We start from the raw sequence: 19318 nt of genomic DNA, 5'->3' as shown, positions 1-19318 counted from the left end.
AGGGGGCTCTTTGGACCCCGGCACAGCCCTGGGGACCCACCACTTACCTGGGGGATATTGTTAAAGTAAATGTGGGGGGATGTGCTGCCCTCTGCAGTCCCGGGGACCATCACCTCCCCAGGGCATAACAGAAATGTGGTGCAGGGGCTGTGCGGCCCTTCACAGCCCTGGGGACCACCACCTCCCTGAGGCATTTGGTGTAAGGGGCCATGCAGCCCCCGTACCCCAGGGACCACCTAACTGGGGAATTTTTTTTTTCTGATGTGGAAGAGGTCCGAAGGCCATCAGCCTACTACATTTTATTCCATCTATCACCAATAGATGTCACCCCACATCATTCCAATCTGCCCTACAGCCTTTTTTATTATAACTAGCACTAATAATAAGATATGGCACCACATCCTTCATAGCTCAAGGCACCATTTAGTTGTACCTCATAAGCTCAAAACAGGACCCCACTCTTCACAAAGCAGTATACCATTCCACATCAACATATAAAAAACTAAATTCAGCATCTTGCCAACATCCCATTGCTAGTTCGGTATAAACAATGCTGTGGATCATTGAAAAAACACCATTTACCCCATACTTTGAGATGGCCAATGCATTAAGAAAATACTCCTGACGACAAATACATGAGTAAGAAACTCTGTTTACACACAATACATACTACTAGCCACTGAAAGAAACATTTGACCAAAAGTGACACCTAAAATCAGCATATGACCCTCATCTACAATACTGATTACCCAACTCAAGCAATAAGAAATCAAACCTTGTTGTGTGACAGCATTGTCAGACCACATCATCAAAATCCCCCTACTTAGCACTGCAAGGTAATACCATGGCAGACTGTATGCTATATGTATTACAATCACCTAATAGGACATATCCAAGCAATAGGTCTGAATTTTATTTCAACCCATGTCTACCCAAAATTCTAGGTTTACCTGGGAAATTGCTATACATCACCTCTCGACCTATATGCCACATTTGATCACTCTTTTCAGTACTCCACTTCCACCAGCTAAAATTCACCAATTTTTTTAGTGTAAAATTTAGAGGAGTGATGTCTACCTACCTCCTCCATTTTTGTAGCAGAGATAAGGAAATCTCCAGACGTTGCCTAATCCAATGATTTCCCCTGCAACCGACAGCAAAAACTCCATCTTGTTGTTCCAATGCCCTCGCTCCATTATTTCTGGCTTGCACTCTTCAAAATGCTTCTTTTCCATGAGGGGATGAGCATGTATGGTATCTCCATTGGTAAGTGTCCCAACATTTTGAATAGCCATTACACCTAAAACAGAAACGGAAGTACATTTTACACTGAGCACATGCCAATGTGCAGAGGAAGAGACACTCAGGGAGCATTGTTTATTACTACACACCCCTGCTGAGCCTCTTGAAGGTTATGGATCTGGAACCGCTCCTAGGAGGTGTTGCCTATAGTGATTACTTTCAGCTTGATATTTATATTGTATAGAATCTGTTTTTCCAGCTAGCTGTGAAGGACAAGAGAGTGATTGGGAACCACACTGTTCAATCTAATAATTGTCGGTATATGATTGGATGAGTCAATGAGCAGGAGAGAGTTACTGTTTAGCTAAGTAAATGACTAAGAGTGAGCCAGTTTGTGAGTGAAAGGTAGTTTATAGGTAGTGCTTAATTTATAGAAGAGTAGGTGCCAGTGCCCAAAGCATTGCTACCGTGATCAAGGCCACAGCCGAAATGCGTTGGTGAAGTTTTGCTAATAAACTCTGTTTGGAGTATTTTATATCCTGCACACTGGTGTCTGTGGTCGTCCTTGTTTCAAGGTCCAGCTGCTACATATTCCAGGGCTGTGAGTCCTACACAGGAGGAATGTGGATATATATATATATATATATATATATATATATATATATATATATATCCTGCTGGTGGTCGTCTGTAGGTAGTTATAGTTAGGACCATGGGCCTGATTATGACCCTGGCGGACGGCGGAGGCCGTCCGCCAAGGTAACGCCGCTGAATGACCGCACCGCGGTCAAAAGACCGCGGCGGCCATTTAGACATTTCCTCTGGGCCGGCGGGCACTCTCCAAAAGAGCGCCCGCCGGCCCAGAGGAAATGCCCCTGCAACGAGGATGCCGGCTCAGAATTGAGCCGGCGGAGTTGCAGGGGTGCGACGGGTGCAGTTGCACCCGTCGCGTATTTCAGTGTCTGCTTAGCAGACACTGAAATAATTTGCGGGGCCCTCTTACGGGGGCCCCGCGGCACCCCCTACCGCCATCCTGTTCCTGGCGGGCGAACCGCCAGGAACAGGATGGCGGTAGGGGGTGTCAGAATCCCCCATGGCGGCGCAGCAAGCTGCGCCGCCATGGGGGATTCTAAGGGCAGCGGTAAACCGGCGGGAGACCGCCGGTTTGCCTCTTCTGACTGCGGCCGAACCGCCGCGGTCAGAATGCCCTGCGGGGCACCGCCGGCCTGTCGGCGGTGCTCCCGCCGACCCTGGCCCCGGCGGTCTTAGACCGCCGGGGTCAGAATGACCCCCCATGTCTCCACAGAAAAAGCGTTTTTTGACTTGCCTATATCTTGGGCACCGTTTGACAAATCTTCAAAAAAAGTGGCCTAGTGATTCTTGCTGTACACAGGAAGTTTCGGAGTGATTCATCAAGCGGGGGACGAGAAAAAGGGGGCTCACAAAAACGTTGCATTTCCCATGTTAATTCCCATAGGACCTGTCAGCACGTCTAAAGAATTGTGGGTCCATTCTATAAATAGCCCTTATTGGGCTTGATAATATCTCATTGAGGAGTGGTCCCCAAAAAACAGGAGGGGGAGTACAGGTTGATCCACCATTTATCCTGGCCTGAAGGGGCATCTGTTAATGATTTTGTAGCCCTGGAGGATACCAAGATGGTATACGCATCAGTGGACAATGCTGTCAGGCTGGTGAGGTTGTGTGGAGAGAGGGCAAAGCTAATGAAGTGTGACACCAAGTCAGCCTTAGGCTTGATTCCAGTCCACCCTGAGGACTTTCCATTGCTGGGAATGCAGTTTGGGGGTGCCATATATGTTAACAAGGTCTTGGTGATGGGTTGTGCATTCTCATGCGCTCTCTTTGAAGCATTCAACTCCTTCCAGCAATGAGCTTTCATTAGGGGCAGTAGGCACAAAGATTTCATGCACTATTTGGATGACTTTTTGCTTGTTGGGAAAGTGGGTTCTGAGACCTGTCAATGGGCCTTGGATCAATTTAAAGACATGACAAAGGGATTCAGAGTGCATTTGGCACCCAAGAAGACTGAGGGGCCTAGTAAAGTTTTGACTTCCTTAGGTAATGAACTAGACACGGTCAACATGATGGTGAGGTAACCAAAGAAGAAAACACAAGAGATGCAGCTCTTTTTGGAAGAAGTGGTAAGAGTGAGACATTTAGGCCCATATTTATACTTCTTTAGCGCCGCAGTTGCGCTGCTTTTTGATGCAAAAACGGCACAAATGTACAAAATACAATTGTATTTTACAAGTTTGCGCCGCCTTTGCATAAAAAAATTACGCAAATGCGGTGCTAAAAAAGTATATATATGGCCCTTAGAGCTCCGGAAACTGCACAAATTGTTGTATCTCTTAAACTTTGCTTGCAGGGTGGTGTGGGGGCGAACCGTTTGTAGACATCTGAGCATGGTGATGTCTGGAGCTAGGCTGCCACATCACAGAGTGCAGGTGCCATGGTGGTCAGAGTGGATTTGGCAGTGTGGCATTCTTTTCTTGATGAGTTCAATGGTGTGTCAATGTGTTTTCAAGAGGACAGAATTGTGTGTCAGGTGCAAATCTATTTAGATGCCACCGGCACACTTGGCGGGGGATGGTGTGCGAGGGGTTGGCTTCCCCAGTGGCTACCGCAGGGACAGAGCTTAGCCTTTTTTGGAGCTTTTCCCCTTGCTAGTGGCTCTTGCTGTGTGGGGAGACAAGTTGGCTAACAGGATAGTACTGTTTAATGAGGATGACATGTCTGTCGTGGATTTGGTGAATGGTCAGAGGGTGAGGGATTTGAGGCTTCTGAGGCTGTTACGCTGCTTTATGTTGATGTGCTTGAGAAACAGCAATACCTTTACATCCAAACACATGCCTGGTGTGAACAATGCAATAGCTGACTCTTTGCCTTGTGAATAGTGACACCGAATTCGCAGTTTGGCACCAGGAGCAGAGGAAGAGAAGACTCCGGTCCCTATGGAAGTCTGGGAGTGGGGGGCACCAGAGTGCTTAGGCTGGTGGAGTTGTCCTTAGCGGAATCTACCAAGAAGAGTTATCAGCTAGCATGGCGCATTTTGCGGGAAGGATGAGGGAACTTTGAGATAGAAGCGGATTGACAGGGAAGGGATGGTTGTCCGTTTGTCCTGTCCCTAATGGACAAGGTGTGTCCCATACCACAATTGCAGGAAAGTTGGCAGGGTTGTCATTTTATGGCAAGCTCTTTTGGGGTTTTGACCCTGCTGGCAATGAGATGCTGATGAGTATGCTCAGTAGTTGGTCAAGAGTTGGGGGGGCCAAAGGGAGAGAAAGGGAAGCAATTATGTTTAAACTACTGGGTGAGATTCTGGCTTGTTATCAACACTGTTGTTGGGATGGGTTTGAACTGGCGGTGTTTCCCCTGTGTATGATATGGATATTTTTTAGGACATTCAGGGTGTTTAAATTGTTGGGTGTGGGTAGTTAGGACGGCATACAGCACAATGACATATTCCTGAAATCGGGGAAGTTGGCCATTTGGTTGAGGATATTGAAAACAAACCAAGCAGGGAAGGGGGGGGGGGGGTGATGTGGATACGAGAGGCAGTTTGCCTGGTGAAGGAGTGGCAAAAGTTTCAAGTGTGGCCAGGACGAAGGCAGGAGTTGCTTTTTTGCCATTATGATGGGACCAAGGTCACAGCTTTTCAGCTGTTATCAGTCCTATGTAAAGTCCTGGGGCAGCTGGGGCGGTACCGTGCTAGTTTCGGGAGGCACTCTTTCAGTATTGGGGCTGTGACATTGGTTGCACATTTGGGGTGGGGGGATGGTGCAGATTTGGGCAATTGGACCATGGAAGTCAAAATCCTGTGAGCAATATGTGCTTAAATAAATGGGGCTTGTATTAGGGGGAGTTGGTTCCAAAGACAGAGTGTGCTTTGGTCCTGTCAAATGCAGATACCTAGTATCTCTTTCCACCTTAGGGTGCATGAGAGGCCCATTGCATCACAAGGTAGGTACGTGGAGTGGATAGTGGGGCACTCGTTGGGAGGCCAAATATGCGGAGCGGCAGATCTATGTAAGGAATCTTGGATTGCCTAGCAGCAGACATGAAGAGATATGTTGGGGGGAAAATGGGACATGTTGGAGGGGTCTGCTGCCATTCTTAGCTACCATGTTGCCCAAATGGGGTTGCCCGGATTTGCTGGTGGTACATTTGGGGGAGAATGACTTGGTGCAATTGTCTGGTTTGACACTACTGCAAACTCATGCAGAGGGACTTGGAGATTCTGAAGCCCAATCTGGCCGGAACAAGCTTGCTATGGACAGAATTTGTGCTGGGTAGGAACTGGAGCGGAGCAATAAAGCATGCAGCCATTTATAAGGCAAGAAGGAAACTTTATAGATAATGAGGGTTTTTTGCTCAGTGAAAGGCATCAATGTGGTGGCGCATGGGGGCATAAAGGAAGAAGACAAGGGGCTTTTTTGCTGTGACGGGGTGCATTTGTCAGACTTGGGCTATTCATCTTACATGGTCGAATTGAGGGATTTGGTGAGGAAGTTATGGAATGAGAGGGTGTGGTGCAGGAGAAGAGTTTGGGCATGAATGTGTTGCAGTAGTGTGGAGGGCACACGGGGTGGGTTAGGGGACGGAAGCCCAAGGGGGTTTGGGAATGTACCTAAGGAGTCAGAGAGTGTGCAGGAGTTTGGCCTGGTGTGTGGTAGGTAGGTACTTATGGTACTCACACCTTATGCCAGGTCCAGGTATCCCTTATTAGTGTGGTCAGTGAAAAGAAAACACTCAGTGTTACAAAAATAAAGGTACTTTATTTTGGTGACACAAATGCCAAAAATACCTTAGAGGCTATACTCCCTTAGGAGATAAGTACTACACAAATTATTTACACTAGTGTGCAGAAATAGGCATAGAAACAGTTAGAAAACAGTGCAATTAGTGAAAATCACAATAGAAAGATATAGCCCTTGGGGGAGCACAAACCATATTCTAAAAAAATGAAATGCGAAAGTCGGTCCCCCACCTAGATAAGTGGAGTGTGTAGAGGGAAGCTGGGAGTACTAAGAAACCCAGAGGTAAGTACCACAACTCCCCCCAGCGACCAGGAAAGAAGGAGTAAATCACCGTAAATTCCCCAGAACACCCACTGGGAAGAAGAATGCAAAACCCAGAAGAGACTGCAATACACCAACAGTGGGTTCCTGGACAAGAGGACCTGTGGAAGAAGGGGACCAAGTCCAAGAAGCACAGCAGAGTCCATGAAGGGCAAGAGCCCCTACCCACCAGAAAGAGGTGAGTCGACGATGAAGGAGAGTCAGCACTGGACCCAAGAAGACGAAGTTCAGTTCCTGGAGGATGCAGGTGATGATTCACGCTGGAAGGAGGCTTTCAGTCAGGTTTGCATCTTCGGATTCAGCAAACAAGTCTTGGCACACTTAGTACTTGTGGTTAGAGGAAAGTGGAGCTGTCCAGGACCAGGTGGACTCTGTACAAGAGGGGGAGTCAGAGGGGGCCCTCAGAAACACAAAGAGCCCACAGAAGCACAGGTAGCACCCACAGGAGTCCCACAGGATGGGGACACGAGACTCTAAGAATGAGCCCATGCAGCACTACAAAAAGTGATCCCACGCCGCTGGAGAACCACTCAGGGAGCTGTGCGTGGCAGAATAGAGTGCGGGGGGCTGGAGCTTCAAGATGCCTGAAGATCCATTGGAAAAGATGCCAACAAGCCTTGGCAGCTGCAAAGGACACAGTGCATGGGGGTACTGTCCTGCCTAGGCAGGCAAGGGCTTACCTCCACGCAAGTTGGACAGCTGGACGAGAGGACCCTTCGTGACCACTTCAGTCCACCACCTGTGATGCAAGATCCATGCAGTTCAGCAGGAGAGGGGGTCCACACAGCCAGTCGTTGTTGCAGTTGGTGCCTGCAGAAGTAGGGGAGTGGCTCCTTCACTACAAGGGAGATTCCTTCTGATGCGGGCTGAAGTCAGGCTGTCCTTAAAGGATGCATGACCGGGAAAATGTTGCAGTTGCAGGAAGGAGCCATGGATACAATGTTGCAGGAGGCATCTTGCTTCTTTGTTGCAGCTTGTCGGGTCCTGGAGCGTCCAGATGCAGTTTCTTCGGTCAGAAGTCGAAGTGCAGGATGCAGAGGAATCCAGCTGAGTCTTTCAACCCAAATCTGAGGAACTACCCAAGAGAGAGACCCTAAAAAGCCCTGAAAGGGGGATTGGTCACCTAGATGGGTGACCACCTATCAGGAAGGGGCTCTGATGTCACCTGCTGGCACTGGCCACTCAGATGATCCCAGAGCTCCCTGCCTACTTTGAATTGAAGATGGCAAAACCCAGGGACTCTCTGGAGGACCTCTGAGCACCACCCCTGGGGTGGTGATGGACAGGGGAGTGGTCACTCCCCTTTCCTTTGTTCAGTTTCATGCCAGAGCAGGGACTGGGGGGTCCCTGAACCAGTGTAGACTGGTTTATGTAAGGAGGGCCCCAAATGTGCCCTGCAAAGCATTTCCAGTGGCTTGGGGAGGGTACCCCCTCACTAGCCTTGAACACCTATTTCCAAAAGTGAGAGGGTGTAACACCCCTCTCCCAAAGGAAATCCCTTGTTCTGCCTTCCTGGGTTTGAACTTCTCAAGCAACAGGAGGGCAGAAACCTGTCTGGGAGGTGGCAGCAGCTTTGGCTGCCTGGAAACCTCTAAGGACCCACCAGAGTGCATGGAATCATACAACTAATGCCTGCAAAAGCATTAGGGTATGATTCCAACATGTTTGATACCAAACATGCCTCTGTTTGAAGTTACCATTATGTAGCTGGACATAGGTATTGACCTATGTCCAGCACACGCTTAAAATAGTGTCCCTCGCACTCATGAAGTCCAGGAGAATGGGCCTTGAGTTTGTGGGAGCACCTCTGCTAAGCTAGTGCAGGGGTGTCCTCACACACAGGCACTTTCCACCCTGCCCTCTGGGCTAGAAGGCCTGCCAAAGGGGTGAATTATAAGTGACCTGGTGCAGTGTAAAATGGCAGTGAAAGTATGTTTGTACCTTTTCATGCAGGCTGCAATGGCACTCCTGCAGAACCCTTTGCTTCAGCTCCCAATGGGTGGCGAAATACATGCTGCAGCCCATAGGGATCCCTGGAGCCCCAATGCCCTGGTTACCTAGGTACCATATACTAGGGACTTATAATGGGGCACCAGTCAGCCAATTGTGGGATGAAATACAGAGTTTTGGGAAAGAGAGCATAATCACTGGGGTCCTGGTTAGCAGGATCCCAGTGAACATAGTCCAACACATTGACATCAGGCAGAAAAAGGGGGTAACCATACCAAGAAAGAGGGTACTTTCCTACAGAGTGAAGCAACACCCTTTCAGACTCCTTCGTGGACCTCGGGCAGCTGCAGAGCTCCGCTGACCCACCCATCTCCCCTGCAGTATGTTGGAGGTGGTAGCTGTGTGGTTGCCATGGTAGGACAGTTGCATGGTGTGAGCCGGTATTTGGACTGTGGGAGAGACTCAGATGCGGACAGGTCCACCCCTCGGGGGAGTAAGGACAAAAGACAGGTGAATGAAGATATTTGGGTAGGATACCTGGAGTAGGAGAAAGAGATGGGATTTGGAGTTTGTTTGGTAAATGAGATGACAAAGATATAAGGGATGGGGTGAACTGAGTGGAACAAAGTGCAAAGAATGCCTCAAGCCTTATGGGAAAAAATTTGAGGGAGGTCGAAGAGGGTAAAGTTTTCAATAGGCTACTGTTAAGAAATGTAGTTTGTTACATGTTACAGTACTTATGCAATCCTGTCCTAATAAATGGCCTTTTGAACAAAGTTTGGAGTCTAGAGTGTGAATATCTCACGAGTGTCAATGTTTAAGTATTTCTACTGGAATTCTAAAATCTGCACTTGTTATGGCATACCTGCCCACTGGCAACTTCACTGATTATGCTTTGCTTCCAAGAATAAAGAGAACATACTGCAAACTGAAACTTATTTTTTTAACAACTTCATTTTTATTTTGTAGCACGGATGTATGTATATAGGCATACAATTATATCTCATCAATATATTTAATCTTGTTTGTTATTATGGCCCCAAAGCTCCCAGGAAATATGAAATCGCATTTGGACAGGAAGTGGGTCTTGCACAAACGTTGATGCTAAAATATTCTCAACTGGGGTCTTGGAATTTGCCCCAAAAGTGACCCACCTTGGGATTATCATGACATTCTCTCTGTGTGGAGAAGTGAGGTTAAATAGTTAGGAATGACTGAGTACAGCAGACATACCTGGCGGGTCCTCACCCACTGCCTGGGTCATCTTTGTGTGATAAGCGGGAGCCATACCCTTTTGAATTTGTGTACCCAGTCATGAATTATCCTGAATAACTTCATAATTGTGAAGGCTTGCCCTTGTAATGAATATATGCCAGCTAAGACCTCACTTTAGAATGATTTAATATGTATACAAGATCACCATACGTGAATGAGTACTCCCTTCTCCCCACAACCCTTTGAACGGGTGTAGGAGCCTTAGAACACTGTGTTTTTAATCAGTTTTCGACAGTTGGAGGATACCATTGTGTTGTGATCCTGAAGGTATTTTTGCTGCGTTGAACACAGATCTACAACTTGATTTTCCTCCAAAATAGTGAAGAGTAACAGACAGTCCCACTGCAGAATTATTTGTGTTTAGATTGCGTTTTGTGTTTTTGGAGGTTTTTGTACAGCCAGATCATGCTCTTCTCCTGATCCTATTGAAAAACAGACTAGCCTTCAAGAGTTTTTTTTCTTTGAAACACTGCTCACTACCAGTGTCATGACCGAGGTAATCGGAAGGTTCTAAGTAGGAGAAAACGATGACTTATCACCTCATTAGATAACAGCTCACCATCAACAAAAAGTTCATCTAGATTTGGGGAAGCTCTGGGGATCCCTGTATGAAAAATGATGTTTAATATGCCCTGTGTAAAGTCAGGGTTAGGAGGTGAAAGTGAAAGGTGTCAGTGGTGATGGGTAGGTTGTAGATCCTTCATAATGAGTCACCTGCTGCCCTAAACTGAGCTTTTGAGGGAGCCACAGCAAAAGCTGCAGTGGAATGCTAAAATGTTCTTTTTGTACCTAAATTCAGGTTTTTGGTATGGAATAAAGTTCCAGGCTACGGCTCGGTGGATTTGGGCTACCTGGATATATGAATGTATCCCTCCTATTTGGGGGGGATCAATATTGTTCTGCTCAACCTAGATTTCCTCCCTTTCTATAGGAAGTTTACCAGCTTATCTTGAATATTAGCCAAGACCAGAGCCGGAAACTGCAAAGACAAGGATTGTGTGACATACAGAATGCTAGGAATTAGATTAATCTTTATGCTTGCTATTCATCCCTTTAATATAAGTCCTGAGAGAGCAACCGGAGGAGAGAGCTATTACCATCATATAATCTCTTAGTGTTAGGTGAAAGATATATGCCCACATATTATATTGGAGTGCCATATCAGACAAAGTATGCTGCAGTTACTCCCGTTTTGGTTCTATGTTGATGGACAGCCATTCCCATGCCCTTAGATTTCCTGTAGTTGATTGGGAACTCAGAAACTCCTGGATACCTTGTCAGTTCAGTTTGGAAAGCTTACAGTACAATCTCTGGCTCTGTGACAAATAACATGATGTTGCCTGCATATTTAACAAGCTTATGTTTTGTTCCACTTACCTTGATGCCCCTGTTGCATGGGTTTTCTAGGATCTGCTGTTGTGAGGGCCTTTTGGACCAAAGTTGGTTCTCCCGTTTTCTTAGCTTAATTTCATATTTTATATTTTACATGATTCATCTGCATTGCTTTAGCTGTTACATTTTACACACCACTTGCATGATAATATTCTAGGAATATTCTGAACAAGTTGCTTGTTTTAGTTAGCCATTTCTCAACATGTATTCAGGGCATTCTGGCTAGGAACACAGTACAGAATATTCTATTGCGTACGTTGCCCGTTCAGGAGACAGCTTCTAACATCTAGACATAACATTGCATCAGAGCTTTGCTTCTAACAAAGTGTGGTTTTATTATATAAATGATGCACTGACCTGGAAGGGACATTCCAGCTATGACCATCCTGGGATGAATTCTCCCCTGGCACTAATCTGCCAGCTTCCCAAGAGGATTGCTATCCACACTATAGGCTGACACCATTTCCCTGCGTGGGGCTAAGTCTAATACCTTAGATCCGGCAAGGCAAAAGTGTACACCCACTCTGCTCTCAGCAAAGTCTTAGGATTAGGTAGAAACCACTAGAATTCCTAGAACTTTGTTTCATCTGCCTAATTATTGAAGCTCATTCTCTCTGTGCAAGATTACAACTGTTTCAATAAACATATTGAAAATGTATCTTTCTTCTGTTTCGCCTGGGCATGCATGAGTAATACAACAGAAGGGTGAGCTCTGTTTCCATAGCTTCCTTGAGCAGTCACAATGTCATGTTCAGGTTGCTACAATCACTTTCCACCCCGGTAGGTTTAGGGGTTTTAGTGAATCACTGTGAGCCAGTCAGGAATTTGGCTGACAGCCTTTGATGGTTTGGAAGGACTCAGTCCCGCACAGTCCGGAGTTCTGCTGTCCTAATATGCAGTCCTATTACCTTAGTAGGAGCTGTATAACACTGCTAGACAAGCAGCTCTACAGAGGGAGCAAGCATCAATGGGAACTGGGATGCCACTGTCGTACACCGCTGGATATTGGGATAGGGTCTGAAAGTTCTCCATTTATTTTGATTTTGGTGGAGGGACTTATGACGATTGTGTGGATGAATATTTGTATGTCCTCAGGTACTTCTCCCATTTCTAGGATTTTGGACAAGAACATCCAGTCAACTCAGTTGAAAGCCTTCTCCACATCAAGTAAGAACAGTATTGTCAGCAACTTATTTCATTTGTCCACTTTGATAATTTTAATAGCTAATCATGTGCTATTCTTTGCTTGTTGTCCCCAAGGAATCATCATTGTTAGACAGAGCTTATTTTGGGCCAAGTTATATCAGGCCTTCTGACCAAGATGCAGGTGAACAGTTTTACATCATAGAGCCACCATCCATAAGGTCTATGTCCACTGTAAGTGGCAAGGTAAAATGTGAAGGCAACATCTGTAACTACTCGTGATGTTAGGAAGAAGTGTCATAAGGTTGCTTTAGCTAAGTATATAGGCATATTATTTTAATGTTTTTAGCTTAGTCCTGAAGCTTGTGCCCTTTCATCCAGATACTCAGCATTTAATAATTCTTATTATTTTAGCAAATGCTTTGTTTAGTGGAAGCTGTTTTTATTATTTTATCAGTTGCCATTTTCGCATAGAATTTTGTTATTGTTTTCTTGCAAAACATATTCTTGCTTTTTCCAAGGCTGAATATGATAAGCTTATTACTTTTTGCCAGTACAAAGGGTTCATCATGTGCCCAACTCTCTACACTGAAATACATGTGTTGTCATGTCAGGGCAGGTTCTCAGAATATCTGATGTTTCATTATAAAACACCTCAATGCCCCCTGCATGTCAGAGAGGATTTCAGGCCAGTTACCATTGAATGCTGCCTGTGGACTTTGCAGTTTCTGACTGAGATCTGATGCCTCCTCTTCCGACATGTGTGAGGACTCTCAGTAGACCAACAGAGCTCTTCTTTACCTAAACCACAGGTATGAGGAATGGGTTCATTCCGGGGGACCTGATGGGCAGATTAGGGCTTACACTGCCATGTTCTCGCATAGAATATTAGTAGTGCCAGTAGGGATTCTAAAACCAATATTGTGACAATATGGTGGGACTTTTCCTATGTTTAACTTTCCTAGTCACTGTTTTGCTTTTATTATGTTTAATCATCCTCATAATCGCAATTCATGCCTTTTTACATAGAATGCAGTTGATTCAATAAAACGTATTGAACCTAGTCCTGCCTCTGACTTTGCCTGTATGAGAAATGTGAGAATGAGAGAAAGGCGAAACATATGTTCCACCACGGTTTCCCTAAGAAATCCAAGACATCATGCAAAGGGCTGCCACAAATCATTTTTACCTTTGGGTTCTAATGAGGTTCTGCTAGATGGCTAGAAGGGTTAGGCCAACAGTTGTCACACGTCACAGAATCAGACCCAGCCCTTAGAGTTCGGTGGTGGTGCCACCCAAATCCAGCAGTCTTGTTACCATAACAGGAGTCACTTTACAACAGGAATTAAATACCCTTCCTAGGGATTCTGCCAGTATATTGGCATATGCTTTATAGAAGGAGGTTGGAAAACCAAAATGGCCTTATAGGTAGGCATCATTCTATTGCCTCTTGTATCTCTTATCTCATAACTCTTCTAGAAAGATTTCCTCTTTTAGTCCTGTAGATTCATAGTGCAAGGGTGGAGAGGTATACTCAGAGAGACAGTTATTTTGATTTTGGGGCAATAGTTGCTGCTGCATGAAGAGCGCTGAATAATAAGCTTTGAAAAAATTCTAGTATTTCTTCTGTAGTAAAGTATTTGTTGCTCTGTTTACCACTATCTCTTTGATGTGCTTTCAAATTTTGATTTTTTAAAGTTTGCATGGCAACATTCTTTCTGCTTTATCACCCTTCTCATAGTAGTGCTTTTGAATGTAACATAGTTTCTGGACTGCCTCTTTTATGGCTGGCTGCTGTAGCAACCCTCAGTCTGCATACCTCCTGTATCTCCTTCAGTGAGCCTCTCTGTATGTGCCATTGTTCTGACTGTCAGCGTGGGAACTGTAGGCCTTCTTTTTACTGCTTGGCTAAACACTCAAAGTTGCTGGGTGGGATATTGATTCACCACAGATAACCACCTTGGAGGCACCCCATTAAGTGGATTCCCAGACTTCTCCATTATTAATTTTGAAATATTACTTGTTTTGTTAATATTTTCACATAATGCTAACTCATTAGGAGCCGACGGGTGAGGGAATGGCTTTTGGGTAGGTAAACTGGTTATGTGTAGCCATACATATATCTTTCTTGTGACTTGTGAAACTTTTGGGAAGAAGTCAGAGGAGAACTGTTCCTTGTTTTCGCTCGGCCTGTAGATGGATATTATAGTGATGGCATCTGGCCTAGACTTTCCCTTATCATCATCTCCCTAACCCTAGTTGCCCAAATATTTGATTTCTAAGATAAAGTCCAGGCCCCTGTGAGAAACAAATACCGGCTAGGATTTATTTAAGAATGTGGGGTGAAATTGTGTGAGTAACCAGAAAGATCATAGTTGCAAGATGTCCTCCTTCATCAAGAGCCACATTTTACTCTCGCCGTCAGAGCCACTGAAGGATTGCCGATTGCTTTATGGTGGAATTGGGGCTCTGAACATTCTGGGATACCAGGGGGTCATCATATCATCTCCAGGAAACTACCCTTCCCACATCTTTGCAGCAGCCTCTCAAAGGACATGCACATCAGGTGGTACTTGAGTGATCCAGCTGTCACTGCTCTCTGCTTTCCCACCCACCCAACATAGTTGAGGGTATCTGTTGCATGCATTAAGGAAAGCCTGATAGATGCGAAGAAACTAGTAAATGTAAAAACAAAAACAGCCAAAGTGAAACTCCCCATGTTTGTGAATCACTAAAGGCCTTTAAAGGAATGTTGACGTTTGTGAATTGATTGAGTATGAAAGTTATCTTGGGGCATACTAAATTGTTTTGGATGTCCCTGTTTGAGATTTTGAGTTAATAGGCAATATGTGTCTTCTAGTGTAGCAAAATTAAGGTGATTCATATGTCTAGTGATTGTGGACAAGATTCATTGTTCATCTGAGAAGGGTGAAAGGGTCACTTTTTATCTCGTAGGCAACATTGACAGCAAAGTTCTCTTTTCCATACTGTGGCAGCCCTAGGTTGGTGCCATTCATTCTCCTGCCTCTCTAAATGGGGTAACTTCTGTTTCTGGTGGCCATGGTTCAGTTAGACCCAGTAGCTCACATTCATCCGGTAGATCTCTTATGCTGAGGTGCTTGCCTTTAAGTGAGAAATGTAGACAAAAGGGATACTCCCACCTTTAGGCAATTTATTCCCATCGGAATATTGATTGTAATCTCCTTGAATTTTCCTTGTTGAGATAGAGTGTGAGCAGGGATATCTTGAAAGCATAATTGTTTCTCTTGTGAAAAAAATATTTTTTGTTTAGAGGCTTAATTGAGTATCTTCTATTTGTCTTGAAAATAGAGGGCATGTATCAGCCCATCAGGCAAAAGATTCTTGTGTTGTTGGAAGGCTGATACCACTCTGTGGGTACAATCCAGTTGTATAGGGAGGTCTGCCTGCCACAGGGGCAATTTGGCAAAACAATGTTAGAACTGCCTTTATTACAGTCCCAAGGCTGTGTATCGTTGCATCGTACACATTTTTATGAGGATGCAGAGCTTCTCCATCATTGCCTGGTCTGACACTCTCTCCTACCTACTTTCACTTTGTGCAGTATTCCTGAGTTATTTTAGTTCTCACAAGGCTCCCCACTATCAGAGTATTCTCTTTGGGCTCCATCTCAGAACTCTATTTAGGTTACATCTAGTTGGAATGGCCAGGAATTACTGTAGCTGTCCAAGTTCTGGCCGGAGTTCTGTTTCCTAATTTCATCAACACTTAGCATGCATGTGAAGCCCCCTTCTGCAATTTTGGACTCCTTTATGGGGTTAGGAGCTTTCCATAGTGGGCTCTGCGGTGACCCAAAGCAATGAGCTTGGCAGAGATGCATCCTCGTAGGTTTCCACCCAGCCCACTCTCCTTGAGTCATTTCTTTAAAACGGTCCACATAGATGCCAGTGTCCCAATGTCTTGTGCGACACCTTCAGCCAGTCCTGGCATTTCAGGTACCCAGTGCTACAATCTTAGGCTCAAAGTGTGTGTTTTTTAAAAAGAATTGCATGTTGTTATTGTGAGCCTGTACTTTCAATTGTAATTGGTTGAACAAAAACAAAGCTGTCTGAAGGAGACTTGCATGATATAAGATCACTGGGATGCTATGTTTTTATTTTACAAAGCAGAATAGTTAATTTTCTGTACTGCTGCTGCTTGATCTCCATGTGAAACCAAATATAAACCCTGTTTATAAACGTATGCGTGAAACTTCGCATTGACAATACCATTCGTTTTTATTTTAAATAGCACGTTGAAAAAACATTTTTCCCTATGGTTCAATAACACTCAAGTCAGAGACAGCATCAGTGCAACTTTTCCCAAAACAAGTAGAGAGTGTGAGTGTTTGAGAGACAGTGTGCGAGAGTGCGTGTAAGTGTTTTTGTGTTGTGCTTACAAGTGCCAAGCTGGACCGGGTATACTGGTGGTAATATTTCACATATGGCGGCTTCTTTGTCAGTATGCTGGTGCTGACATTTTGAAAGCAATCCTTGTCATTAGAGAAGTCATCCAAGGAAAATGATGTCTCTTCCACACAGGAAGTCATCTTTGACATATGTGGGTAAGTAGTATGACCTATTTATAAATATGAAATAGCAGCTGTCTGTCATGAGCAGAATTGGCAGGGATCAGAGAGAGTAGTATCTGAGGAGATGGAGCAGTGTTTGCAAAAAATGATGCAGGAACAAAGTATTATTAAGTCTTAAAATTGATACAATTCCTTACTTTATTCTTCCAAATTTATATTCAAAAGTGGGTCATAAGATCATAGGCCCCACCATTTATTACACCTTGCTCCAATGAACAATAGGACCCTGTAAGTTTAGTTAGTTCAAGTCCTGTGCCCCAGCATGTGTAATGTGCCTCTACTTAAGAAAGATAATCCAGTTTCAATTTCAACCATTTTAATTCCTGGCTCCATAGATTGTCTTGGTTTTGTAAACTTAATGCATTAGTAGTGAGAACCATAAACGTATCTTTGGTCATCTTCAAACATGTTGAATCCTGTGTCTCTAAGAAGGGAAATAAGCCTCTAAAGTGTTTTAAAGTATTACAACTGTTAGCCTTCCAAGAATGCAGAATTCTAATGAGCTGGAATTTCAATTCCAGAGCTTTCATGTTAGTCTTATGCCCAGTAGGTCATTTAGTCCCAATATACAACTAAAACTACAGGTGTGAGAATGTAAAGATACCTGGGGGTTTATTATACATAGAGCTCAGTGTCCCTGTCTGCTCTATGGTGCACGTTTAAGTAGATGTACTGGGTGCAAAAAATGACAATGTGTTTTATTACAGATAATGCACTGCAAAAAAGGATAAGCCACCTGAGATTAGAGCCCAAGTGAGGCCATGGTATAGGAAGTACCACATGTAGTGGTTCCACACCACAAGAGAAATGCCAAGTGTGAGCCAGTAACTCCTTATAGAACAGGAATTACTTATCCTTTGGCACCTGAGTAAGTAATTTGTTTAGACATTAAAGAAGGGTACAATATGTACTTGGCAGATTGTTGCAGTCTTCACCAAATTTTGTGAGTAAGATTTTCTCCTTATCATTGATGTCTTGAATGGACCTGGTTATTTTATTCTGGATCAATACATCATCTACAAATATAACAAACAAATGAACAATGCAAAGCCTGGTGAAGGCATATGGACTATTCCTGAGGACTTAATATGGTTGTTTGTTATGAAAAACACACGTACTTGTGTTATTGTAAAGGAACTTGTTTAATTCCTCCTTTTTGTGTTTCCCTTTTCACCGGGGATACTTTGTACTGGATTTCTTTAAAACTAGTGGATGTAAAATGTATTTGTGTTTTACATATGAATGAATTTGATAAATGCTTTCAGAAATCATTATGATAGGCTTAAGCAAGACCACATGCTGACAGCATTGAATGCAGTTGGCTATTTAGCCAATTAAATAATTTATTGACTTTTTGAATAATACCTCTGAGAGACATTGTTTTTTTTAAATTGGCAAGTGACATGCTTAGAAATTACACCAGTTCTGGAGCCAGGGCCTCTGGAACCGAAGGCCTGTCCCATGGGAGTGATGGCACATTTTAATCATAAGCCCCAAAAATCACATCACTTAGAATGCATGCAATCAAGACGTGATACCACCCTCGAGCCCTGATCTCAAAAGCCCATCTGGCACACAGAAATAGGAAATTGCTGCTAAGGATTATTCTTTCTGTGATAATTTGTATATATACTGCCCTCTTATATTAAGAATATGTGGGGAGTTTTGATCCTGTACTGAAGGTATTGAATGGGAGAAGGCACTTGTCCTAATCACTTTAGATATAGGCAGTCTACATACAAGCATCAAACATGCGCAGGGTTTTGGAGTGTGCAGACATTTTTTATGGACAAGATCCTTAACATATCTCTTTAATAATGAGATGATTGTACAGATGTTTCATTTTTGTCTTACCCATAATTATTTTTTTATTTCATGAAGAATTGTACAAACAGTCAGAAGGAACTGATATGGGGACCTCTTTCACCCCCTACCTATGCCATGATGGGCTGGTGGGAGGAACAGGTCCTCAGAGTGGATGCTAGGTTATTAGAACATGTAGAGCAATCAGTAAGATTCATAGATGGTATTTGTGTTATCTGGAATAGACCATTTGATTTGGGTTGAAAATGTATTAAGTCTCTGGATGATAATGAGTGGAATTTACAAATTGTGGAGAATATCAGCAATACAACTGTGGAATTTACTGATACTGATGATAAGCTTAGAACACATTTATTTAGAAAACCCACAGCAGTAAACAGTATAGTACATGCCAAAAGTGGACATCCCCATTATTTGATACAGATGATATCATATGAGGAATTTATTGGGCTAAGAGAAATGGTAACACTGAGAAAAGATTTCAGAAAGAGCATGCATTATGATTTCCAGATATAGGGAAAGAGGATATTTGAAGACAGCATTAGATCATGCAGTGTTGAAGGTGCGCAGGATCAAAAGGGATGAGCTTCTAATGAACAGAACAGGGGAGGGGAAAGAAGAGGATGAGATAAGAATTATCACAACTTATCATACAGGAGCTAATGTTATCCCTAGGATATTAATAAAACACTGACCAATCTTACAGACAAACCTAGTACTTGTAGATAGAATTCCTGCTTGGCCTATGATTACATTTGGCAAGCATCCTTCCCTGAGAGAT

General features: G+C 44.0%; 1 protein-coding gene across 1 annotated transcript in view; it reads right to left on the bottom strand.

The window, feature by feature from the left end:
• Positions 1-19318, bottom strand: part of LOC138287580 (sodium- and chloride-dependent GABA transporter 2-like) — a 769612-nt gene that overhangs the window by 581634 nt on the left and 168660 nt on the right. The window contains exon 2 of the mRNA XM_069228139.1: positions 1082-1300. Within this exon, the coding sequence (XP_069084240.1) occupies positions 1082-1295 (214 nt within the window). The 5' untranslated portion in view covers positions 1296-1300. The remainder of the gene's footprint in view (positions 1-1081; positions 1301-19318) is intronic.

The sequence above is a fragment of the Pleurodeles waltl genome, chromosome 4_1, assembly GCF_031143425.1.
Source record: "Pleurodeles waltl isolate 20211129_DDA chromosome 4_1, aPleWal1.hap1.20221129, whole genome shotgun sequence".
Taxonomy (NCBI): domain Eukaryota; kingdom Metazoa; phylum Chordata; class Amphibia; order Caudata; family Salamandridae; genus Pleurodeles; species Pleurodeles waltl.
Note: the sequence above shows the minus strand (reverse complement) of the source record. Positions and strands in the feature narration are given on the sequence as shown.